Source organism: Electrophorus electricus, chromosome 11 (assembly GCF_013358815.1).
Source record: "Electrophorus electricus isolate fEleEle1 chromosome 11, fEleEle1.pri, whole genome shotgun sequence".
In the NCBI taxonomy this organism is placed as follows: Eukaryota; Metazoa; Chordata; class Actinopteri; order Gymnotiformes; family Gymnotidae; genus Electrophorus; species Electrophorus electricus.
Genome location: NC_049545.1, coordinates 18,826,187 through 18,851,089, shown reverse-complemented (window position 1 = coordinate 18,851,089; position 24,903 = coordinate 18,826,187). Strand labels below are relative to the sequence as shown.

At 48.8% G+C, this 24,903-nt stretch overlaps 1 protein-coding gene across 6 annotated transcripts; it reads left to right on the top strand.

Annotated features, from left to right (window-relative positions):
- Positions 1-471: 471 nt before the first annotated feature.
- On the top strand, positions 472-24,637 carry zfyve26 (zinc finger, FYVE domain containing 26). 6 transcript variants are annotated; one of them, XM_035531401.1, is made up of 41 exons: positions 472-553; positions 1,460-1,743; positions 1,938-2,013; positions 2,215-2,298; positions 2,532-2,994; positions 3,685-3,809; positions 4,161-4,325; positions 4,920-5,008; positions 5,377-5,510; positions 6,071-6,262; positions 6,354-6,896; positions 7,014-7,181; positions 9,053-9,207; positions 9,410-9,653; positions 10,465-10,728; positions 10,816-10,935; positions 11,227-11,397; positions 11,938-12,183; positions 12,383-12,488; positions 12,765-13,642; positions 13,890-14,089; positions 14,218-14,322; positions 14,789-14,911; positions 15,086-15,259; positions 15,542-15,791; positions 16,073-16,165; positions 16,567-16,751; positions 17,037-17,170; positions 17,596-17,624; positions 17,753-17,889; positions 18,095-18,315; positions 18,572-18,719; positions 18,888-19,097; positions 19,485-19,739; positions 19,980-20,177; positions 20,631-20,863; positions 21,122-21,284; positions 21,854-21,913; positions 22,086-22,268; positions 22,667-22,717; positions 22,812-24,637. In XM_035531401.1, exons 2-41 carry the CDS (start codon positions 1,553-1,555, stop codon positions 23,016-23,018), a joined length of 7,773 nt encoding a protein of 2,590 aa, XP_035387294.1. In that variant the 5' UTR covers positions 472-553; positions 1,460-1,552; the 3' UTR covers positions 23,019-24,637. The 6 variants fall into 6 exon arrangements, with proteins under 6 accessions (XP_035387294.1, XP_035387293.1, XP_035387296.1 ...); XM_035531400.1 differs by having other exon boundaries at positions 13,884-14,089; XM_035531403.1 differs by having other exon boundaries at positions 19,524-19,739; positions 22,812-23,018.
- Positions 24,638-24,903: the final 266 nt, after the last annotated feature.

Below are 24,903 nucleotides of genomic sequence, written 5' to 3'. Positions count from 1 at the left end.
CGGTAGCTTTCATGTAGGAGTTTGTAAACATAGAATTAAAGCGCTTAGATTCCTTGGTCACTTTTAACTCATTCTCCCCACTTCCATGCAAGGCATATTATCATGTTTACATAAACAGTGCTGCTAACATTTTATATTTATTATTTACCTTAATAAAATAACTTTATTTAAAAAAAACTCACCCTTTTAAGAAAGGCCACTACAATCAATTTAGAACTGCAATAAAAAAAAGAAGAAGCTTATACAGCCCTCCAGAATCAATGGTCTACATAAACAAGAGACCCTCTAATAGCGATGTTATATTTACATTTTATTTTTATATTCCATTTTATTTAGATTACATTATATATTATTATAAACTAGATTTTATATGAAGATATATTTATATCATAAAATCCATGATAAACAATGCGAAGAAAAAAAACCATTTGAACCTTGAACTGTCATCAGCTGACAACGTCACATGACACAATTCTCGTGGCCCCACATCTGGGCGCAAGGCCGTAATCTGACCATCGACAGAGCTATGTGACTTGGATGACAAAAATGAATCGTAAGTCCGGTGTTTTAGCACACAACACATTTGCACTGTAAGCCAGGTTACAAATGGTTTTAGAGTTGTTATATTTCAGGGACGCATAAGCAAAAAGCCGTGCTTTTTTGAGTTCGAAACTTCGTATTGCACCGTAGCACTTTAGCTAGCTAGGCTAGATGACGTAACACAAGGGTTGGAAAACAACGTTATAGTAAGTTTCTGTTGTCAACGAGTGATTAGCTAGTATTAGCGCAACATTTTCCTCGATTTTTATTTGGAATTAAGTTTATTTGGTGTTTTGGTCTGTGTTATGGTTATTGTCATATTATGATGAGATGTTTGTCAGGCTCTATCAGTTGTTTTGTAACTCCAGCTGACCAGTAAACTCTCTTAGTTTAACCGGTTCTTAGTCAGAACAAGAAACTAAATAATGTTTTGTCAGTAACCATTGTTTGTGGGAAGAGACGACGGCTTGCGTAGCCCGTCGCTCTTAAGACTGACTCTAAGATTTATGAATAAAACGAGTATGTCAGATTCGACAGGTTGCCGAATTCATACCTGGATGCAGGAACCAGTAAATAGATGATGGCGCACGAAGTAAAGCTCCGGATAGTCGGTGTTTGCTTATATATATTTACTCATCTGTTTGCTTATTTCGAGTGGATCATTATTGGGAGTGAGACACCTTCAAGTTAGCTACATGACTGAATTCCGGTCTGAGTTCTGATTAAATCGAGGTATATCTGCTAGTTCTTCTTGCCACACTGGTTTTTTTTTTAATAGGTAGGCAGTACAGGATAGTTTAATAACAGTATTATTTGAGTTTGCCTGACGTTTGACTGTTGCATAAACTTTTCAGCAACTAAAAAATCTCAGGATCTGAATGACGTTCTGTACATTCTTTTTTTCTTTGCTCTCCTGTAGATGTGAAGCTCTAGTTACCATTTTCATTGGCTGAATCTGGGTAACTGCTAACGCACCCCCTGACAGCCACTTGTGCGGGTGGACTGTGCCGTCATGCATCCATTTGGCCGGGAGGAGCAAAGCTCCAGAGCGGACCTCTTCCACTTCTTCACACAGTGCTTACGTCACGGGGAATGGGAGTTAGCTGCTGCCTGCATGCGCCAACTCAGTCAGGCTGCCGAAGTCCTTCCGTGGAGCCTCAGCGACATAATCACAGCTGTCATAACACACCCTTACCCACTCCCGTGAGTAATCCCTGCTAAGGATGACTGAATTACACAGGCGTGTATCCAAAGATGACTTTTCTAAGCAGAACTGTTTTTGTTGAACCAGATGTGTGGTTTATAATAAAGTGTTTTGTTTTGGGTTTTTTTAATTGTTTTTGACTTTTATTGAGTTGGTCTGAGGTAAGTCTGTGTCGTTCTGAATGGCTGTGTAGGTGGGAAACGGTGGGAAGTCCTCACAGACTAGCCTGGTTCTGGCTGCAGATCCTTGACAGACATGCAGAAGGCAAGGTAAAGTGCACTGTGCTCAAGAATTAGGCTTCACACAGTAGTATGACTCATGGTCGAAATGCTCCTGTTTTGTGTGACTGTGTGTTTTGGTATGTGTGCGTGTGGTTATTCGCAATTTACTACTAACTTCCAGCAAATCAGTCAAAGGAAAGGACTCTCTCTCTCCTTCTCCCTCTCTCTTTAACCTTCTCTGTCCTGTAGGTGCCTGTGTCTGTCAGGAGAGAGCTGGCCTTCCTGCTGCTTTTAGAGGAGCTCGGTGAGGAGGTACCTCTGACTATTCTGAAGGTGAGCCTCTCACTTCACTTACAGTTGCTTACTAATTTGAACCTCAGCTGTACTTCCCGGATAAAACTCGGTTCCTATCAGGATTATCCCACTGTAGCTTTTGAGTTATTTTTTGCTTCACTTTTCTTCTCCTGTAAGGCAATCTTCTGGAGAGATTTGGCCACATCTAGCCTTTAGCCTACAGTTCTGAATCTCCCTCTCTCTTCATCCTATTCTTTCTCCTCAACACACAGGAGCTCCACCAGGCCTTCCTAGATGCCGAGCTCGCCAAGCAGAAGGTCCAGACCCAGGGCCCGCCCTCAGCCCTGGGAGCTCCTGCCCTCAGCCCCACTTCCCTGTCCTGCATCCGCTCAGTGCTGTCGTGCCGCAGCCCGCGGCTGGCCCAAGCTCTCCTGGGATTCCTGGGCCGCGCGGAGTCGTGCAGCGAGGGCATCTTCCTGCGGCGTCTGCGGCAGCTGGAGCGGAGCGAGCACTGGGCAGATGAGGCCTGTACTGAGCTGGCCCTGCTGCCCTGGGGGTCGGAGCTGGAGCCCTTGTGGGAGGGGCTGTGGCAGGGGCGACGGGGGCCCCTGACCGAGGAGAGAGTGCTGGGGGCTCTACTTAGGCCCCGCTGCCGAGCACTGCTCACCTCTTACTGCTCCACTGCCGTGCGGCTGCTCAGGGACGAGCTGCTCCGGCAAGCGCCGCACGCACAGGGTGAGGAGTTGACGGGTCGAAGGTTATGTGCACACTCGATTGAATGTTAGAGATCGATAAGGGGGGGGGGTAGGGGGCTGCAACATCATTGCAGGAACACAAAAACAACACAAAAGTACACAGCTAACTGCTCAAAACAAAGTGCAGTTAAACAGTCAGGGGAGGAGCTATGCAGTAAGAGCATGGCATTAAATTAAGTAGTCAATCATACACGCACTGCGATGGATTGCTCTGTGGTTATTAATGTGTAATTTGCAAAGGTAGTGAAATGTTTTGTCTTCAAGTTGCATACTGACACGTTAGACTTGTGGATGCATACACATGTTTACATAAAACCATGAAGATTCATTGTGGAGGGACGCCGTTGATGCGCTGAGACATTTGTCCCTTTGTACATAGTTGTCCCATGGCAGAGGTTTCGTAACGGTTAACCCAGCCATCTGTGTTTGTGTGGCTCTGCTGTTTGGTTACCCTGCCTGGGTGCTGTTTTTGAGGAAGTGAGGGCAGTTAAATTTGATGATTCTGTGGACGAAGTGTTGTCTCAGCTCTGTGCATGCATCACACTTCTGCATCACACTTCACACAAACTTATGATTTTCACAAGGTTCACATGTGATCTCATGTATTCATGCTAACATCGAACCACATACCCGTGTGTCTGTGCATGTGTAATTTATGTGGTACTTCAAGTGGACTTACCCGAAGCAGAGAAGGCCATGCTTGGTCTGTGCTGTCATGGCGACCGGCCAGCGGTTTGGAAGGCCGTGTACTTTGAGTGTGTCAACAGTGGAAAGCACTTCGTGGAGCAGGTCCTGGTAAGAGCATACACTGATGGCCTTTAGGGCCTCACCAGCATGTCACTGCATATCCAGAGGCCTTCATCCTCAGCCCTGATCCGAATTCCCATCCGCAAAATGATCCTTGAACTTTTTTTTTTTTCTTTCTTAAATGATGATGGTGTAATGAATATTCCCGTTCCCATCTTTTATGACTTGTTTGCAGTGTTCTGCTAAATGGGAAGCCATAGTGTTTTGACATTTGCTCTATTTTTAGGTTTGCGAATTCATTCAAAACAACATGTTCAGTAACCCTCTTATCTGTGTTTTTTTTGGTTTGTTTTTGTGTGTGCATTTGTGTGCTGTGGCAACATTTTGACTTGTTTGTAGGTCACTGGGCTTGACCTCATAAAGAGGGAGGAATTCTCGAAACTGCAGGCATTACTCGGGGCGGAGTTTCAGCCGCTGTCCCGCCTGCTGCTGTTACTCGGCTGGGTGCACTGTCAGAGCCTTGACTCCGCCCAGACGCTTCTCAGGGTGCTGCACCAACAGCAGGTCAGGCAACTTGACAAATAAAAGCTATTGGCTGCCTAAATAAGTTGTAATAAACTTTAAAGTGTCAACTAATTCAGATATAAACCACATAACCACCTTTAGCACTTTGTAAACATTTTGCAAACACAGCATCTGACAAGTTGTCTTTTCAGTTCTTAGTGTTCCTTGAAAGGATTTTTTCTGCTGTAATGTTGCCCTTAAGGGACTTTGTGAAAGCTACACAGGATATTTTTCTGATGCAATATGACAGCATTGCTTGAAAGCATATTTGCTATTCCATATTTACATTTGCCTAACCTCCAACTAAATGCGAACTGCATCATGTATTCATTATCTGTCTTTATCAAGACAGAATTGAAATACATAAATCAATATTTCAGAAACTTCTGTATGCTTTGAAAAGTAATCTGTAGGATGGTTTGTGTGTTCTTGCATGAGTGAATTTACACAAAACTGAAAGGAAAACCACATTCATTATGGAAGGGTTGTGGCAGGTGATGACTCTCAAAGATGTTTGACCACTAAACCCATACCCATACCGCTCTCATTTCTCTTTCGTACACTCACAAATGCCTCTCTCACTCTCTCCTTCAGGCCCAGTCTAATGATGTGGTACTCAGCGAGTTTGCAAACCTTCTATCTTCTCAGCTAGGGGTTTTAGAATGGTGTGCCAAAAATAACCCGTGAGTACAAAACAAACAGGTCCACCCTTTCTTCTGCCCTGCACATCTGAAGTTATTAGTGCTCTGTACAGTACTATTAAAAATCAACAAATAGTGTATTTGGAAATAATCACGTGTTGTCTGGTGCAGTTACTCTTAAAGCCATGTTCAGTCATGGCTGGGCTCCTGCTGGCCTCTATCTTTGCTTCCAAAACCTCTCAAAACCTTTTCACTGCAGGACCTGTAGGAAAAAGACCCTTTAAAGCTTTAAAGTTGTTAGCAGCTTCAATATAAAGTAGTGTCAGTGCATTAAAATGATTTTTTTTTTTGTTTAGGTCGTATATGTGAAATTTGTGTGTGTGTGTCTGTGTCTGTGCGCGTGAGAACAGAGTGATAGGCCACGAGGCCCTGGTGTCTCTCCTACATGCTCTGGATAACCACTCCGCTCTCTATGTACTCCACTGCCTCACTCCCCTGCCTCAGTATGAAGAGCAGAGTGTGCTGGAGCTCCTGCAGACAGCAGGTAATGCGCGCACGTGCACACACGCACCTGCACAAACATAACCCCCAGAATATGTCCCGAATTCCACAGCCTCTGAAAAAACTGTTTATATTAAAAAGAACAAGAAACCAAACGGGACAGATATCAAATTTCTAAGTGTGGAACAGAAATTTGCTGACGGGAGATAAAGTCAAATCTCGACGCTGTTACATATTGAGCTCCAAGTTGTTCTCACCACATCACATAGCCAGACAAGCCACTTAACACTGACGCCCACCGCTAGGAGTGGTTCATGAATGTTACTAGGGTTGTCGTAGACATATTTTTATCAGCATGATGGGGTTAAAGTCTGTGTATTCATTTGTGTGTGAGGAGTAGAGGTCGGGTGAGGGTACACACCCTTCAGTTGCCCCAGCACTGATGGATGTGAGCTCTAACCGTTCTGAAGTTAGCAAATCTCCAGAAATTGAAACCCTCTGCCAATTGTTTTGCATCCTTAGCCATATTGCCTTTGTCTGCAAGCAGGCAAACTAACTCCTAGATACATCTTCCCTGGTGCGTTCCCCTGTGCTGTTGTCCAGGAGACCCATCGCTAGGCGACAGCCAGAGCAGCTCTGCCCAGCGCAATGTCATCCTGTTCAGGGGCTTCTGTGCCATGAAGTACGCCGTCTACGCCGTGTGCGCGAACGCGCGCCCACCCTGCGGGGACCCAGACCACAGCCCGCACCAGCTGCAGGTGGGGGAGCAGACTCCGGAGAGCCAGGCCCCCAGAGGTGTGTGCAGCGAGCGATCTTCGTGAAAGGTGTCCAGAGAGGAACTCTGTTCCTGCGCGCGATCTTCTGACCTTTTGACTTTTCTTCCCAGAACCCTCGTCCCTGTGCCAGGAGTACCTGTTGGAATGTCAGCTCTACCTGGAGTCAGTGCCTGCGATGTTTCGCCTGGAACTACTGGAGAACATCTTCTCCCTCCTCTTCCTGTCTGACTCGGACTTCATCCGAGAGGCAGAGTCGGCTGGCGGCGAGACGAAGCAGTACGCCGATGGCAAAGACGAGCTCCAGGGCGGCGATGCCGGCTCGAAAGAGCAAGCGAAGGGTGGTGTGGCGGGGGGCCGGGCCCGGGCCCGAGCCCGAGCCCCCGGGCTGCCTGGCATGGTTCCGGGATGCCGCGGCTTTCTGCTGGACGCCCGCGGGGTGGAGGATGTCCTGCGGCTGCTCAGGCAGGGTCTGGAGGGCGTGTGCACGCTGTCCCATTCCGACAGCCGAGTGCTGGGTGCCAAGGTCGCTGAGAGCTTGGGCTGCTCAGTAACCGCGGAGACATTTGCCGCACGACTGCAGAGATTGTCTAAGTGCACAGCCGAGGCGCAGTGGAGGCTGCAGGTCGTCACCAGTAACTATGGCATCGGTGTAGGTGAGTAGAGCCAAACTAGACCAACTAGTTTGCTAGTTCTATTCCCTAGTTCCACCTGACACTGTTTTAAAATATTTTTTAAGATGCAAGTGCCCACAACTGCAGGTGTGTGTGTAGGTGGGCTTGCTGCAGCCTCCCCTGTGGTAAGCTCTTCCCAGTCTCTGAGGCGTAGCAATAGCAGTGGTGTGTCTGGGGTCAGGAAGAAGAAGCGAAGCCATCGTCATCGCTCTGACCGAAACATCACCTCTGAGCGGCAAAATGGAGAGATCAGCACCAGTACTTCAGGTGAGTACACGCACACACACACACACACACACACATACACACACACACAATCACCCCAGCAGTGCACCCGCCCTATTACACCGTGTTCCGAATTATTATGAAGATATTTTTCTCTGATTTTCCTAAATGGTCAATGCAAATGACTCAGTATAATTTTTCAAGTCATCAACCGTTAGAGTATAAATCGAGTTTTATTGAACAAACCTCCCAATAACAATATTTTTTCAAAAATAAACTCAAAATGCACTGTTCCAAATTATTATGCACAACAGAGTTTCAAAACACTTTATAGGTTGTAAAGAACTGAAAATGGTCATTTGTTGAATTTGCAGCATTAAGAGGTCACAGTTACTGAAAACAAAAGCTATTTCAATTAAAAGAAAACAAAAAACCCATCTCAACAGGCTAAGTTGCATGTTAACATAGGACCCCTTCTTTGATATCACCTTCACAATTCTTGCATCCACTGAACTTTTTTGGAGAGTTTCTGCTTGAATTTCTTTGCAGGACATCAGAAAAGCCTCCCAGAGCTGCTGTTTTGATGTGAACTGCCTCCCACCCTCAGAGAGCTTTTGCTTGAGGATACTCCAAAGGTTCTCAGTAGGGTTGAGGTCAGGGGAGGATGGTGGCCACACCAGGAGTTTCTCTCCTTTTATGTCCATAGAAGCCAATGATACGGTGGTGTTTTTACAGTATGAGATGCTGCATTGTCATGCATGAAGATTTTGCTATGGAAGGCACGGTTCTTCTTTTTGTGCCATGGAAGAAAGTGGTAAGTCAAACGCTATATTCTTCGCTGAGGTCATTTTCACACCTCCAGGGACCCTAAAGGGGACTAGCAGCTCTCTCCCCATGATTCCGGCCCAAAACGTGACTTCGCCTCCTCCTTACTGACGTCGCAGCCTTGTTGGGACATGGTGGCCATCCACCAACCATCCACTACTCCATCCATCTGGACCATCCAGGGTTGCACAGCTCTCATCAGTAAACAAGACTGCTTGAAAAGGAGTCTTCATGTATGTCTGGGCCCACTGCAACTGTTTCTGCTTGTGAGCACTGGTTAAGGGTGGTCAAATAGTAAGTTTGTGCACACCTGCAAGACTCTGGAGGATTCTACACCTTGAGGTTTGCGGGACTCCAGAGGCGCCAGCAGCTTCAAATCCCTGTTTGCTGCTTTATAAAGGCATTTTAGCAGCTGCTCTCTTAATCTGATGAATTTGTCTAGCAGAAACCTGCCTCATTTTGCCTTCATCTGCACAAACCCGTCTGTGCTCTGAATCAGCCACAAATCTCTTCACAGCACGACGATCACGTGAAACATATGATGTTTTCATACCTTGTCCAAGACACTGCACTATTTGACACATTTCAGCAGCAGAGATCCTTTTTCTTTCCCATATTGCTTGAAACCGGTGGTCTGCTTAATAATCTGAACGTCCTACTTAAGTAGTTTCCCTTTAATTGGGCTCACCTGGCAAATTATCACAGGTGTCTGAGATTGATTTCAGTGACCCAAGGAGCCCTGAGACAATACCATCCATGAGTTTAATTGAAAAACAAAAAGTTAAATCTTTGACACTTAATTTCAATTTGCATAATAATGTGGAATGCGGTGTACTTTCAGGCTATGTTTGTACAGTCACAGTCTTTTCTTGAAAGGGAAGTCCAATAACTTTTCATCAGAACAAGCTGAGTGACTTGACAGTAAATGAATTCTGCAGAGGTTTTTTAAAATGTTATTTTATTCTGCAACAAGCACTACAGTTCCCAGGGTGCTTTTTAACAGGTGGGGGAAGACTGTCTGCACGTGCCGGGTTTGGGTATTGGTGCAGGTTGGGTTTGTGAAATCCCGCCGTGTCTCCTGTGTCCAGATGGGGGCGGGAGCGGAGCTGCAGGCGTGTGTGTGGAGCACGACACGTGTGTGTGCGGAGGGTCGCACATCTGGCTGGTTCCTGCCTTGTTCTCCCCGCCGGAGTCTCTACTCATCTCCTGCATCCGCAGGGACAACTACGTGGAGGCCCACCAGGTGAGGGCGCACACCCTCATGTAACACACACCCAGGAGAGTGAAGCTCCTGGGAGCCAGAATGCGTAGGTTAGGATTGTGATGGGTGTGGCTATATAACGTGTGTGTGTGTGTGTGTGTGTGTGTGTGTGTGTGTGTGTGTGTGTGTGTGTGTGTGTGTGTGTGTGTGTGTGTGTGTGCGCGTGCGCGTGTACGTTCTGTAGGTGATGCTGATGTTTGGCTTGGAGAACGCGCCGTGCTCCGGGGAGCTGCTCTTCATGGAGCGCTACCGTGAAGTCCTGACTCAGCTTGCCCAGGTGGAGCAGAAGATCGAGAGTCAATCACTCTCTTCCTCATCATCATCCTCGGAGGGGCTGGGCTCTGGTGGGGGGGCGGGGCCTGGGAGGACCAGACTGGCCAGCAGCAGCCGCTCCACACTACAGAGCATCGGCAACGCAGCTGCAGCAGGTACGCATTCACACACACATACTCATACATATGCATCTATAGACATGCATTAATACATGGACACATACAGAAGTGTACATTTTTGTATATGTGCACGCACTCATTTGCATGACTGCACACACATGCACATGCATTTCATACACATGTACACACACATGCAGTTATATTTGGTCATGTGCGCACACACACGCACACAGGCATTTAATCAGATGAAACATGAATACACCTGTTCATACATGCATACACACATGGTCATTATATGTGCACACACGTGCACGAACATACCCACTGTCTGTAAAGGAGTATTTACTGTATCTTAATTAATTTCTTGGCATCTTTGTTTCTGCTACAAATGTGTATGTGACAAACCTTTCAAATGAATTGAATTGGGTTTAAGTCATTAATAATTAGATTACTGCCACTATGCTGTTCCTACATTCTTTTATCTCTTGTCTCATGTTTAGATAAGATATCTATATCTCACTCAGCTGAACTTACGAGCATCATGGCATGTGTCATTATACGTGGTCGTCATGGTGATCGGCGAGCGTTTTCAAACTAATCACTCAAACACTTTGCTGATCTTCCTACCATGGCAAAAGGCGCTATATAAATAATTGAACAACTTATGTCAATTCCATTCCAAATTTGAATGTATTGTAACGTCATTGATGGGGAAAGTGTCAGATGTGCTCATCTTTCATGCTGTCCTCCTGTAGGACTGTCTTGACTTCTGGCTTAATACGTACCAGCTAGCAAAGAAACCCTGTGTGGGTTAAACGCTGTGCGGTTCTCTGCCCTGCACCTTCAGGCATGGCCTTCTACTCGATCTCGGACGTCGCTGACCAGCTGCTCAGCACACCTGCCCGCCCCGTGCCCTGCCTCGAGGAGGGCTACTGGCTTGCGCAACCCCTCCCCGACTCCTCGGGCCTCCTGCGCCTCCTGCTGCAGGAGCTGAGCCCCGCGAGCATGGCCGCCTTCGACCTGGCATGCTGCCAGTGCCAGCTGTGGAAGAGCTCGCGGCAGCTGCTGGAGACAGCCGAGAGGAGGCTCCACGCCTCGCTGGAGGGCCGAGGTGGGTCCGCGGGCACGGGCGACTGCGTGGCATGCGGCCACGTATGGGGAGGTGGAAGGTTCATTTCCTCTCTCTGTCGCGCAACAGGTGTGAAGGTGAACTCCATGGTTCCTCACTCTGAAGGAGTTTGTGGCTATCCTTCTGTGTTGGAACGTATCGGCAAGATTCTTAACAGAACATCTGCCAGCAAAGGACCAGCAAAACCAGGTATACAAGCAAAGCGCATTCTCTCACGCACACACACACACACACGCGCACAAAAACAAAAAACCTCCAAAACTAACAAGCAAACTAACAAGCCACACAAACTGTGCTGTAAACCAGTTACGCAAGGAAGGCTGTCGCTCACTATGAACGCACACAAATGCTACGAGCGCACGCGCGTTTTGTTACCGTGCCGATCCTGTAGCCATCTTTTTTCCCTGTCTTCGCCTCCCTGCGTGGGTCTCTTCATCGCTCTCATTTCCTCCGCATCCGTTTCTGCCTGTCTGTGTGTAGATGGTAGTGGAGAGGAGGGTGTGCCCCAGGCTCCGTTTGGCTGTAGTGCCCAGGATGTGCTGCTGTGTTGTCACCCATCCCTGACGGAGGAGGTCATCGCCGGACGCCTCGCCCTCATCCAGTGCCTGGATGTCACCCTGCAGACCCTGGCCGCCGCCATGGACGCGGCTGGTAAAAAGCGCTGGGAGCCTTCTCCGGCTCCACCCTAGCACCTGCGCCGCCTAACCGGCACCAGCTGCCTCCTAAACCCCTTTCCTCACGACAAGCCGATTGTTGCAGTTGTGCACTAAACGTCTCGGAGCTGAATGTCTGAGCATGCATGCTTGTGTGTTTTGATTGGAGAAGTTACCTTACTCATAATGTTGTAAGTGTATTGTTAACATTAGCGGAGTATAACTGACGAGTGAGCAGGTTACACTGTTCAACCTCTAGATTTAATGTCTCGACTATGTGGCTAAGCATTGGGAACAGTAACAGGTCACGTCTTCCTTCATCTGAAAGTCATTTGTGTTAAGCTGGCTGTCACTGTTCATCTTCTTTGAGCTGTACTATATGGGGCAGATTTCAAAAAGTTAGATTACAGTTCTGTCCAACAAGAGTGATATTCCTATTGGGCAATAATCACTTTATTATCAAGTTATTAAGCTTATGGAGAAATCGCGTCCTTGGGGTGGCGCTGCCGGCTCTGACCGCCTCTGCTGCTCCCTACAGGTGAAGGCCAGTCAAACAGTGCCGTGCTGTCCTTCCTGCTTGACCAGGCTGTGCTGAAGCCGTCCGAGCTGGACTCGCACCCCGTGCGCTTGGCCATGAAACAGCTGCTGCGTTCGCTCGACCAGCTCGAACAGCTCGGCCTGCCTCAGCCGGACAGCGCCCCACACAGGCCGGACTACGTCCGCAGCTTCCTGGACTATGTCAACATGCTGGCGAAGGTGCTCGTCCGCAGCCTGAGCTCCGAGGGTGAGTGGCTTGTTTTTGTTTGTTTTAAACACCGGTTAATTAATCGTGTCGTTGAAAAATAGTTGAAACATGTTGCTTAGTAACTGCATAGCAACATGTATGGCTCTTTAACAAGTCATTGCCTGGAATGTGTGTGTGTGTGTGTGTGTGTGTGTGTGTGTGTGTGTGTGTGTGTGTGTGTGTGTGTGTGTGTGTGTAGATCAGAGTGCAGATGTGAAGCTGGGGAATCCTCTCCTCGTGCTGCTGCAGCCACCTGCCCAGCTGCTGTCGCACTTGCTCTTCGAGAGGCAGGTGGCACCTGACAGGTACGGCATGCGCACCGGCCTCGCTGTGTTCACCCACCGCAGGCAGGGCTGATGAAGTTCCACAAACAGGAGCGTCTGTGCACGCGGCTAACATCCAGAGCGCACACAGCCCTCTGCCGTAAAGTCTGCACTCAGTGGCCAAACCCCAACGATAACCAGGAACATGCACCCAGCTACAAAACTGAAATACAAAACTGTATTTGTTTTTGTGTGTGTGTGTGTGTGTGGGTGTGTGGGTGTGTGGGTGGGTGGGTGGGTGGGTGCCTGCCTCTTTAGGTTGTCATCTCTGCTACATCAGGAAGGCCTGCATGTGAGCGTCCAGCAGGTCATAGTTCAGCGCTGCTGTGAGCCCCTCCCCCTCTGGGACCCCCGCTTTCCGAAGGTCATGGGGGCCAGCGTGGGCGGCGCCTTCTGCCCTGCCAGCATCTCCGCCCTCCTACAGCAGCATGCCCAGGAGTGCGTGCCTGCCCTCGAACTCTCCGACCCCACCTCTGCGTCCGACCCCGGCTCGGCGTCCGACGCCTCTGTTGAAGCCGCTGACCCTCCGAACCCTTCCGCCTCCCCTCCTTCCCTGTCTTCGTCCCCGCCTTCGTCTTCCTCCTCCTCCTCTTCCTCCTCTTCCTCGCTCTTCCTCCTCACGCCCTCCGCGATCTCCTTCCTGAAGTCCCGCTCGGCCCTGGCGGCAGCGCTCGCGTGCCTCTCCGCTGGCCGGGCCGAGGTGGTCCGCTCCGAGGTGACCTGGCCGGCCCTGTCGGGGTGGACCGGCCTGCCCTCGTACTTCCGGAGCGCGGTGCGCAAAGAGGCGGTGCTCGACAGCGAGCAGATCGCCCGCGAGGGCGAGGCCTTGCTCCGGGACTACCCGGTCCTGAGGGCCTACTTGCGAGACATGGTATCGCCACTGCTGGGGGCCCGGCTGGGCGTGGCCGAGGGCGAAGACGGCCTCGGGGCAGTGCTGTGCGGCAAGGCCGTGGTGGGGATGCTGTTCTCTGGGCTGCAGGAGGGGGCAGGGCAGTTGCTGGCAGCCCACGCCTTCCAGCAGGCCCTAAGCGGTGGGGACCTCGACCGAGCCCTGGCCCTGCTGGAACTCTACGCTCAGAGCTGCAGCCAGCAGGAGGTGCTGCGGGACAGGCTGCTTGCATGCACTGCACTGGAGGGTGAGTTACATTATAATCGGTGTGTCCACTATTGCTGACCGGCAATTCTGACTGAGAAACTGTGATATCCATATAGCGTAGCCATGGAAAAGTAATAGTGTAATGCCCAGTAAGTACGAGTTGCCCTCAGGCCCATTTTAATAATTTAACTTTGAGAAATAAAGGCATATCGGATAAATGGGCAGTGTGTTCTGATCTGTGTGTGTGCGCGTACTTGTGTTTGTCCCCTGCGTATACGCAGATGCAGGCGCCGGTGGCCCCGAGCGACTGATGCGTGTGTGTGACCATGAACTCCGCGCTCGGGCGGCGCTGCAGGGCTTGGAGCAGTGGCCGCTGCAAAGCTGCCTTCACCTGCTGCGCTTCTGCCTCTCCGCCTCCGTCGACCCAGACGACGAGCTCACGCTGCAGCTCCGGCTGAAGAAACGCGAACTCGACATGTACCACGGGGTGCGTCCACTCAGCATGCTCTCTGCCATTTTGTTGTATAGTGTGAGCCCTCTGACCTGTGCTCTGCCCCCTGTGCCACCTTTTGACATGCGCACGCACGGTGCTCTTGTGTCATGTGCATCATGTAGATCCTGAGCTTGCAGCCTCCACTGAAGTGGCACACATGGCAGGAGCTGAGGGATGAGTCCAGGAGGAACCCAGAGGACATGTTGACCCTGCTGCTGCACACCCAGGTCGGTGCCGCCTCCCCTAACGAATCACAAATGCTATTTACAGTAGCAGCAGCAGCAAGTGTTGTTGTTTATTTATTTATTTGTAATACCTTAAGTGTACGCAGGAAATATCCCAGCAATTCGTGACTGTTTTTTGCAGGGTACTTAGTGTACAGCACAATTACACATCTGAATGCACATTTGTCTCCTGTTTGTCTGTGTGGATGGAGGTGAAATTTTAAAGGTTTTAAAAATATTATAACCCTTTATAACAATCTACTTAACGTCCTCAACGGGAAGTCATTTTTGCCTCTACTTCCTGCAGGGTTTCATGCAATGAACATTGTCCATGCACTAACCCTTATGGTACACAGGTTATACATTTTGTGTGTGTTTGTGTGTGTGTGTGTGTTTGTGTTTGTGTGTTGCGTGTGTGTTTGTGTGTGTGTGTGTGTGTGTGTGTGTGTGTGTGTGTGTGTGAGATCAGGACTTTGAGCTGTGTTCTCAGTGGGTGGAGCTATATCCTGTTTCAGAGCAGTCAAGGCTTCAGCTCCAGACAGAGAGCCTGCTCCATCTACTAGACAAAGGCCACTCTGAGGAAGCCTTCCAGGTTTGTGTGTGGGTGTAAAATATTCAAACAGAGATGGTGATGGTGTGTAGGAAAGTTCTGATGTCAAAACATTACTTGCCATTGTCCTTTTAAAATATCAAACAAAAAAAACACCCCAAGGGCTTTGTGCTATATTTGCATCATTGCTATTTTTCCTCCTGTCTCCCATGCCAGCTCCTCGAGAGCCTCTCTGATTCGCTCGCTTTGGAGGTCAGCGAGCACGCTCTTGATCGAAGGCCTGGATTGGCTGCCTGCCACTTCTTGTCCGACTACCTCACGCTGCACTTTCAGAGTCGAATGACCCCAGCACGCAGACGTCACATAAACGCCCTGCATCTTGGCTCTAAGGTGGGGGTGGGGTGGGAGTGTGTGGGTTTCTTTTTTTTCTTTTCTTTCCCCCTGCCTTGTCCTAGGTGTCATATGTGATCATTCGTTTATGCTTATATCGTACTAGGCTAAAAACAAAGGATTTTTGTTTAACTAGTTTGTCCCCTGATGAAATGCACAACTGCCATAATGTAGCTGTTTCTTTACCCACCTGCATGGAGTGGTGCACCTCCGCCACACATCTTAACGCGTCATGACACAAAGGGTTCTGAATGCCTGTCGCGTCCTCCGCGGCAACCACAGGTGCTGCTGACGCTTCCGGAAGCTTCCCGGCCAGACTACTTCCAGCTTCTCGCCGAACCCCTTCTCATGCTCGAGCAGCTCCTGATGAACCTCAAGGTGGACTGGACCTCGGGCGCCGTCACCACGCTCCGGAACCTTCTGCCTGCCGAGGATGCTGGCATCAGCGGGCAGCAGATCGACGCGCTGCTGGCTGAATACGCCCACAAGGCCCTTGAATTCCCCTATGCCCCACGGGAGAGGTCACGGAGCGGTGAGAGCGTAGCCTTCGGGCACTACCAGACACTCTGCACACGTGCACACACTCCCCAATGTGTTTTATTAGGTTAGAAAGCATAGAGGTCTTGATCGCCTCTTCATTAACACGTGCCAGTACGTAGCAATACCCTCTTTAACAACGCACACCTTTCCCTCATTGTTTTCACACTGTGTATATAAAGAACCATGCACGTGTACACTAAGTGAACATTCGCTCAGTTAAAGGTTCGCTAGTTAAAGGTGATGAGTATTTTTCTTATTGCATTTGCGTTTCAGATTCCATCATCAGCCTGCAGGAGGCGCTGCTTCAGTGCCCGGCCATGGATGCAGCTCCACTTTCCCCGAACCACACGCCACCTTCCTCATTAGGTCAGCCCTGCACTCCCACAACTACGCCCCCTTCCTTAATCAGGTCAAACAAACAAATGACATGAAAGTTTTTGCTCAAAATGACTTTGCTTAGTTTCTTATTCTTCAGAAATTATTGAATGTTTTTAGCATGTCAAATGGTATTTGCCAAATGTTCTTTATAAATAATGTACATTTTAGAGTGTACAAAATAGTGTGGCTCTTTAGACACCTTGTGCACCTTAACAAACCAGAGTTCAAAAAACTACCCACTTGGGAAGATGTGTAAACAAATACAAATCTCATTTGACACTAATAAAGACTCAATACTTTATTTCATTTTAACTCTCTTAACTCGTTTTTGAGCTCTTGTATTCATTGCAACTTTAAGAATTTGGCTTTTGGTCCCCCCCCTTGTATAGGTAGTACTCCCATGCACACTCCATCTAGCTCCGCCCACAGCCGAGAGTGGGGTTCCAGCGGCAGGAGGTCACGCCCCTCAACCGCCCTCTTCACACCCCCAGAGAAAATGCCAGATCGCAAAGACTGGATACCCGACCACCAAAAGCATATATGCATGGTGTGCCAGAGAGAGAGGTTCACCATGGTGAGGTTTAGAGATGGCAGGCATGGCATGACATGCCTTTTTTTCTTCATGTTCGTTTTTTAATTTTTCTGTTTAAATTACATAAATTAGGGTTAAGTACCTTTTTCCATGGTGCTTTTAAGTGTGCATGGTGCGTGGGTGACTAAACCTGCAGATGTGGGTTTGTGTGTGTGTCTCTCTCTCTCTCACACGCGCACACACACACACACACTCCCTTCTTCTCTCTTTCTCTCCCTCACTCACACTCCATCTTGTCCCACCCTGACCTTCCTCTGCCCTCCGTAGTTCAACAGGCGACACCACTGTAGGCGCTGTGGGAGGCTGGTGTGTCACGCCTGCTCCACCCACAGGATGGCAGTGGAGGGCTCGGAGGAGGCCGTGAGAGTGTGTGATGAGTGCTACAACTTCTACCACCCCGAGTGAGACACACACACGCACGCACCCCTTGTTTAAGAGCACTATGTGAGATATAAGTGCACCCATATAAGGTCCTGTCATTGAAAGATTTATAAAACATGTATAACCTTTAATTTATTTAAAAGACCTACAACTAGCAGAGGGAGTTTAGACATATGCAGTCATGATTCTCCATGCACGTGTTAAGCATACATAATGTATAAAATTTTAAAAATAGGGTCCTTCAGTCAAAGTGTTGTCTGAAATTTGATAAAACCTTGAAAAGCACTCGTTGGGTTTTCTGTTGAGTACAGAGTTATTTTACTGGAATTTTGTCTAAGTGTACTGGGCATGTTTGGAGGGTGATCAGTTTATTAGATAAAATGCGCTGCACTCCCCACAAAATGGTCTCTGACGCTCTCGTTTGCGCTGTGTTTTGCTGTTGCAGCTCAGATGACGAGCTGGAGCAAATGGAAGGTATTTCTTCTCCACCCGTCTCCACCTCTCCATCTATTCTGCACAGTCACCGTATTTACTAGCATGCTTCCTGCTGGGATTTGCAATATGACTAAGATGAGAGCTAGCTCTTTCTCTCTTCCCACAAGCAATTGGCAGCCCTGTCTCCATCGATGGAGTTTTAGACGGGGTTGTCGATATCCCCGAGATTCCTCAGAAGCAGTACCGGCTCAGCCCGGACCCGGCAGAGAACCAGCAGCTGCAGAGTGAATTCTACTACGAGCAGGTCCGGTTCTGCGTCCGAACCCCGAGACCGCTCCTCCTTTAATGGCATTCGGGCTCGTGTACAGCTGAGCAGAGCAAGATTTTCGGATCCCTTACCAAATACAATTGACCAGTACCAATTAACACATCATTTTAATTCAAAATTAAACTGAACTTGTTCCCATCATCACTCTGTCTGTGTTGTTGTTTTGTTTTTTCCCCGTCAGGCCCCCAGTGCCTCTCTCTGTGTGGCAATCCTCACCCTGCACAGCGACCACGCCACATGTGCCCACCAGCTGATTGGCCACTGCCGCTCGCTGTCCCGCCGGCTGACCAATCCCGAGGTGGATGCCCGCCTCCTGACTGACATCATGCGGCAGCTGCTGGTCAGCGCCAAGCTGATGTTTGTCCGGGCGGGACGCAGCCAGGACCTGGTCCTCTGTGACAGGTTGGCTGGGACTTGCACTGCTCCTGCTCACGCCTTCAGCATTTGAAAGACAGCCTTCAAATACCCTACAAATGTCTCTTGCTCCTATGAATTCAGAATTCGTAGTATTTTTGAGGGGGATTTTAAAGACGTATTTTGGGCATTAGGTGTTCCAGTAGTCGTCGTACACACTGACTCTGGCACTCTTCCTCTCTTTTGACCTTTCTCTCTCGCTCTCGACCTCCATCTTTTCCTCACTCCTGTGCCCTCTCCGCAGTTACATCAGCAAGGTGGACGTGCTGAAGATCCTGGTCAGCGCCAACTACAAGTACATCCCGTCCCTGGACGACATCCTGGAGATGGCGGCGGTGATGCGACTCAGGAACCAGCTGTTGGAAGCTGAGTACTATCAGCTGGCCGTGGAGGTGAGGCGTGGATGCCCATCGCTGCTTGCTCCCTGAAGCCCCCCAACCCCCCCCCCCCCAACAGAGAAGCACTGTGAAATCATAAAAAAATATTCTGGTGGAGTAGTGCAAACAGGTTGATACGTGTCACCCCCCCCCCCCCCCCCCCCGGTCCTGGGTCCATACCAGGTGTCCACCAAAAGCAGCCTGGACACCAGCGGCGTGTGGCATGCCTGGGGCATGGCAATGCTGAAGGCCGGCTGTCTTGGTGGCGCCCGTGAGAAATTCTCCCGCTGCTTGAAGGCTCCGGTGGACCGTAACCAGCTAAACCTGGGCCCCCGGCTGCTGCAGGAGGTCGTCCAGCACCTGGAGTCCAGCGTGCGACTCACGCAGGGCACGGTAGGGCCGTGAGGGAGCATCAGTCTGGCCGCCCCTCAGTTAGGCGAGGGCTGAGCTAGCTGCTTGAGACCTGAAGGGTTCAAATGACTGCCATGACACCTTTATTCACCTTTTGTTCTCTCATTGTTACACAGTTTTTCATAAAACGAAGATCATAACTAATCCGTTTCCTTAGAAAGGAAACAAATTTGCTTCTTAATGTATCCTCAGGATATCCGTGTGCGTGTGCGTGCATGGGGGTGTCTGCAGGCAGTCAGTGAATGACTGCCATGACACCTTTATTCACCTTTTGTTCTCTCATTGTTACACAGTTTTTCATAAAACGAAGATCATAACTAATCCGTTTCCTTAGAAAGGAAACAAATTTGCTTCTTAATGTATCCTCAGGATATCCGTGTGCGTGTGCGTGCATGGGGGTGTCTGCAGGCAGTCAGTGAGGATATTCTAGCGTCCCTGACGGAGCTGGAGCTCATCCTCCGTGACCAGGCTGCCATGGATCGGCCGGAGGGCCAGGTGCAGCGCTGCAGCCACTACCAGGAGTGCCTGTACTACCTGCTTACGTACGGGACGCACCTCAGCCTCGTCAGCTTCTACCTGCGTCACGACCGCCTGCGAGATGCTCTCACGCTCCTGCTTAGCAAGGTACACCCCCACCCTTCGTGCTTTGGACCTGGTCCCACAGCTAAGTATGTGGACCCTTAAAGTCCTGGCCTAAAAATAGCTAGACAGCGCGGTGTGTAATCGGACAGTAATCTGACAGTAACTGAGCTGCTCTTGCTTTGACTATGTCTTCCAGGACCTTTAGTTTCATAGTCATAATAATAGCTGTGAGGATGAAGGGCGGAGTGTTGGCTTGGGGTTCAGCCTTTGTCTGTCTCATAGGAGTGCCCCGAGGAGGTGTTCCTGGAGGGCGTGCTGCAGCCATGCCTGGAGCGGGGCCGTCTGGGGGTCCTGCAGGGGTTGCTGGAGAGCCTGGACCCCACGCTCGAGAGATGGGGCCACTACCTGCTGGCAGCCTGTCACCAGCTGCAGCGCAAGGCCCATTACCACACACTCTACCAGCTCCAGCAGTTTATGATGGTACTGGATGCACACTAAATCTGTGCATACAGTCTGCAGACCCTTTCAGCACTTCTTGGTGATGCATTTGTTGTGAGGGCTTTTGATATTGAAATCAGAAAAGAATTTATATATTCTCCATGAATCTGAAAACATCATATTATAACAATTTGTCATATAAAGTGAACTTAATTCATGTCTTATACACCTATTTAAACCCTGAGTGACTTCACATGAATGAATGAGCTATGCATAGCGACTTCCCAAAGGGAGATGGGAGATGACCACAAACTTGGCAACGCAAGATTAGCTAACAAAGGATGTTTTTCTGTTTAAGAAAAACTTTCGGGTTTAGGCATTTACCCTTTATGGTTGCCTACTGCCTTCTCCTTAGACCCCTCCCCACGTTTCCATTGGCCATCCCAAATTGTTCATGCTGCATTCTGATTGGTTCCCCCGCCTACCTGTATCCAGGACCACGTGCGTGCCGCCATGACGTGCATCCGGTTCTTTGTGCACGGCGCGCGCTCCTACCTGCAGCTGGGCGAACAGCAGCGCTGGCTGGTGCGGGCCACTGAGCATCTGCGTGCCTATCTGCAGCAGCAGCAGCAGAGCCGGCGGAGGATGACGCCCCCGGGCTCCGCCCCAAACCCCGCCCCCACCACTGCGACCTTCCGGAAGAGGATGAGCTCCAGCGACGTGTCCAGGTCAGATGGAACCCGGGTCGGCACTTCGGGTCACTCTGGGTCATTCGCTAGTTCATCGGCTAGTTCAGCCCTAATTTGTCCCCCGGCTCATCCTCAGTTCGGCCCTACTTAACCCTCTCTCAGCCTTTTCAGGCTGAAACTGTTGAGCTAATATAAAGGCAGAGCTCCTAAGTCTTTTGTGTGTTGTCATGCCCTTTTCTAGTTGGCACAGTAATGGCCTGTTCCATAACGTCTTTTTTTTGGGGTTGTTTTTTTCAGACACATGAACACTATTGTGCTGCAGTTGGAAGTGACACGCTTCCTGCATCGCTGCGAAAGCTCCTCCCCCACTCGATCTGCTGTTAGCCCCACCCCTGCCGGGAATAGTGGTCCACCCACCCTCTTTGGGGGAAGTCCAATGAAGATGGATGTGGCTTGCAAGGTAATGTAGATACACATGCACATATATGAATAATTCCTCACACAAAACAAAGGGGGGGAAAATTTTTTTTAAATATAAGTGCCAATGCATTATTTAAATTGTGTTCTTAACCGACATGATCAGGTGAGTGCTCAGGCCAGTGTAGCCAAGTGCCACTGAAAACAAATATAATATAAACAACATGGAGCTGTCGACACTGGATCAGTATTCATTTTAGTGGCAGCTACGGTTATAAATATTTATAATCTTAGATTTAAAATATTTATAACCTAATTATCTTATTAGGGTTTTTGTATCAACCCTTATTAGGGTTTTTGTATCAACCCCGTATTACCCACTATGTGGGTCGCGGTTTGTGTGATTGGAATCAGTCAAGTTAATCAAACCCCCCTGCTTTGACTTCACTAATTCATTCCTAGAAAGAGTGGCCCCACTTTTTTGCTCCTCTTCCTGGGAGAGTCTTCCCTTCGCTTGAAGCCCTTAACTGAGGGCCTGTGGGTGGAGGCGGCTGGGTGGAGGCAGCTGGGTGGAGCTGCGGCCTGAGGCTGAGCCTGTCTCTTTCCATGCAGGTGATGCTGGGGGGTAAGAACATCGAGGAGGGGTTTGGCATCGCGTATCGAGTCATACAGGTAAGAGACTGCATCGTCCTCCTTTTCAACTTTATCATACTGCTCGTAATGTCTGATTTGAAGGTCTTAGGCCACAGAGACCAAGATCGTCTGAATCCCCACAAATCCCACAATTCTCTCCCTTCGTCCTACCATGCCTCGTGCCGTCCCCTCCCCCTCGGCCCGCGTGCAGGACTTCCAGCTGGAGCCGCGGGTGGTGTACGTGCGCGTGGGCCAACGGCTGGTGCACCAGCATCAGTACCACGCCGTCCGGCAGCTGCTCAAGTGCGTCGGCGAGTCGGGAGCGGCTACGAAAAGTGACTGCGATGCCATCATTCTCAGCTGCGTCTCGGCCGCCGAGAAGAGTCCCGCTGATGTGAGTCTGTCCCCACTCGGTACACGGCAGGCCAGACTGACCTCAGGTCAGCAGACTTGGCCTCTTCTGTTTTAAAATCATGGTAACTTTAGGACAAGAACTGAGCTCATTTCAAATTTCAAGCTAAAATGTAGAAATGTCAGTAACGCTTTGTTTGATGTGCTTGCCTCTTAAACACAGTAGCAGTGTTTAAGTGTTATTATAGTGGTTGTATTTTATAGAGTTTTTATAGTGGAGGGCTTCCATATTCCAGTCATTCTGGACAGCTAATTACAAAATAACGTTCTTACATTTATTATAGAAAAAACACTAAATGTTGCTATTGTTTCCCATTACACTGTTGCATATACTACAGGTTGTAGATATGTAATTAATTTTGATGTATGTAATTTATCGAGGCCAAAGAACTGGAGTCTCTCATTTTGGAGTCCAAAAGCCCTGAGATCAAGGTAAACATACATTCCATCTATTTATTTTTTGTGTGTTTTTGCAGATCCCGGTAGTACCATCTAAGTGTGTGTGTGTGTGTGTGTGTGTCTGTAGATAAAGGCATATCTGCAGTGCAGTAAACTCAGAGCAGCGTACCTCCTGGCTGTAAAGCTGGACTCGACAAAGGCGGGGCCCCAGGTCCAGGAAGTGCTCCAGGCTGCTGAGAGTTCAGGCGACTCCATCATGCAGGACATCTGTCGCCAGTGGCTCTCTGAACATCAGGAGCAGTTGTCTCGCCAACGCCACGGCCACAACAGGTAGCCCATGTCAGCAACTGCCACTCAACTCTTGCTCCCATTGGCTCCTGGGGATTGAAGCTCCGCCCTGCTCTGCTCCGACTGGCTGGAGTGGGTGTGCGTGAAGCTGCTTATTTATTTCCCAGGAAGCGAATCACCAAGGTGCCACCCCTGTCACGTGATCAGGTCTGTTGACTTTAGGGCCAAATCCAACAACTTTCCACCTTTCCACACTTCTGAAAGTGCGGTATTATCCTTGACCTCAAGTCTATTTCAGTGCTTCCTGCGAATTTAAGATTGTCTTGCAGAAGCACTTGATGGCAGCATGGGTTACCCACTCGCCTTAAGCATGTGTGGCCAGTATTTAACAAAATCACACAGTCCAGACTACAGAACAGTTCAACCGACAGCTGACGAGCTCTGCTAATGCAACGTGGCATTTGGTGCCCGCTGCTGGAGTTTACTTCTTTCGAAACCACTGACAGATTCACAGCACCTTTCACTGTCCAACCCAAACACGCAAAGGGATCCAATTTGCAACGTTCTGTGACGATTACCCCAACCTTCCAGGCAAGTCACTTCTAATCTGAGACCAGACTCGCTCGAGCCTTGGCAGTAAGGCAGTAATCCTAGCTCAGATGGATGGGGTTCTTCCACAGGGTTCTCGTTTGACCCCAGAGCACTTCAGCTCCAAACAGGGTACTGTGTGTGTGTGTGTGTGTGTTATGCATCAACTGACCTATTCATCAAGATATAAAATAGTGATATGGATAATATAATTGATCCAGTCCTCTTACTCTTAATACAGTATGTTTGATGAATAGATCTTGAAAGAAATGTGTTGCATGGTTTGAGAAGTCCCGTCTTTTTTTGTTGCCTCTGTGATGGTATAGGCTTTTTGTGTAAAGTCTGCTTTGAAATGCCACTTTTTACCCACAATCCTCAGTAAAGGGAATCCAATGTCTTGGGGATGAGTGCATTACTGAAAAAATCTTTTTGGAGGGATCCTGTGTATAGCACAAGAGTTTGAATAGTGCTCAGGTTATGAAACTAAACAAAACAAGCAGCCTTCGATGTTTTGTACCAACGCAACGTTATTTGGGCATTTTTCAGCACTACTCTTCTTGGATGTTTAGGCTTTGTAAAGTCAATCTAGCAATTATGTTTGTGTGTGCGCGTGTGTGTGCGTGTGTGTCAGAATTTGCATTGCCACTTTATTTGATATATTGTTACTTGTTTAATTTGTATGAATAGGCCATACTGTGTGTGTGGGTTTAGGTGTGTTTTTTGTATCTCTGACTCACCTGTAATTCACAGCTTTTCTGAGACACATCCACTCCACTAACAGTACAGTTTAGTGTGTGGGTAGAGTTAATCCACTGCTAGAAGGCTATTGGTCGTGGGAGTTTCTATTCTCTTGCTTGTTTTCAGTCACTTTCAGTTGGTATATGGGGAAAATCTAATAAGAGACAAATAAGAGACATTTGCTTTTTTCTGTCCAGACACAGTAATGTCAGGTAATGATGGAAATGTGATAACTAACTTAAATATCTGTTTACCCTGTCTATGCACACAAAATAAAATAAGCACTGGAATAAATAATACTGTTAGTTTTAATAAACTGACCATTGAACAAGCTATAAAGATTTTTTTCTTGTGTGTGCATGTATGTATAGGTGTGTGTTCGTGTGCACACGTACAGAGGTAGGTAGGTGTGTGTGTGCGTGTTAATGCGTGTGTGTGCATGTATGTATAGGTGTGTTCATGTGCACGCACGTACAGAGTTTTGTGTGTGTGTGTGTGTGTGTGTGTGTGTGTGTGTGTGTGTGTGAGAGAGAGAGACATACTGTCTTCTCCATTTTCTTGTTGGCGAGATCAGACCAATTGAAACCTGCACACTAAAAACCTCT

What these genes read in the sequence shown, in the direction of transcription:
- zfyve26 (XM_035531400.1), top strand. Translation starts at nt 1,553, where the DNA reads ATGCATCCATTTGGCCGGGAGGAGCAAAGCTCCAGAGCGGACCTCTTC. An exon ending in CGCCGCCATGGACGCGGCTG is followed by an intron (nt 11,398 to 11,937) that starts GTAAAAAGCGCT and finishes TGCTCCCTACAG; the next exon opens with GTGAAGGCCAGTCAAACAGT. An exon ending in AGCTCCAGCGACGTGTCCAG is followed by an intron (nt 20,864 to 21,121) that starts GTCAGATGGAAC and finishes TGTTTTTTTCAG; the next exon opens with ACACATGAACACTATTGTGC.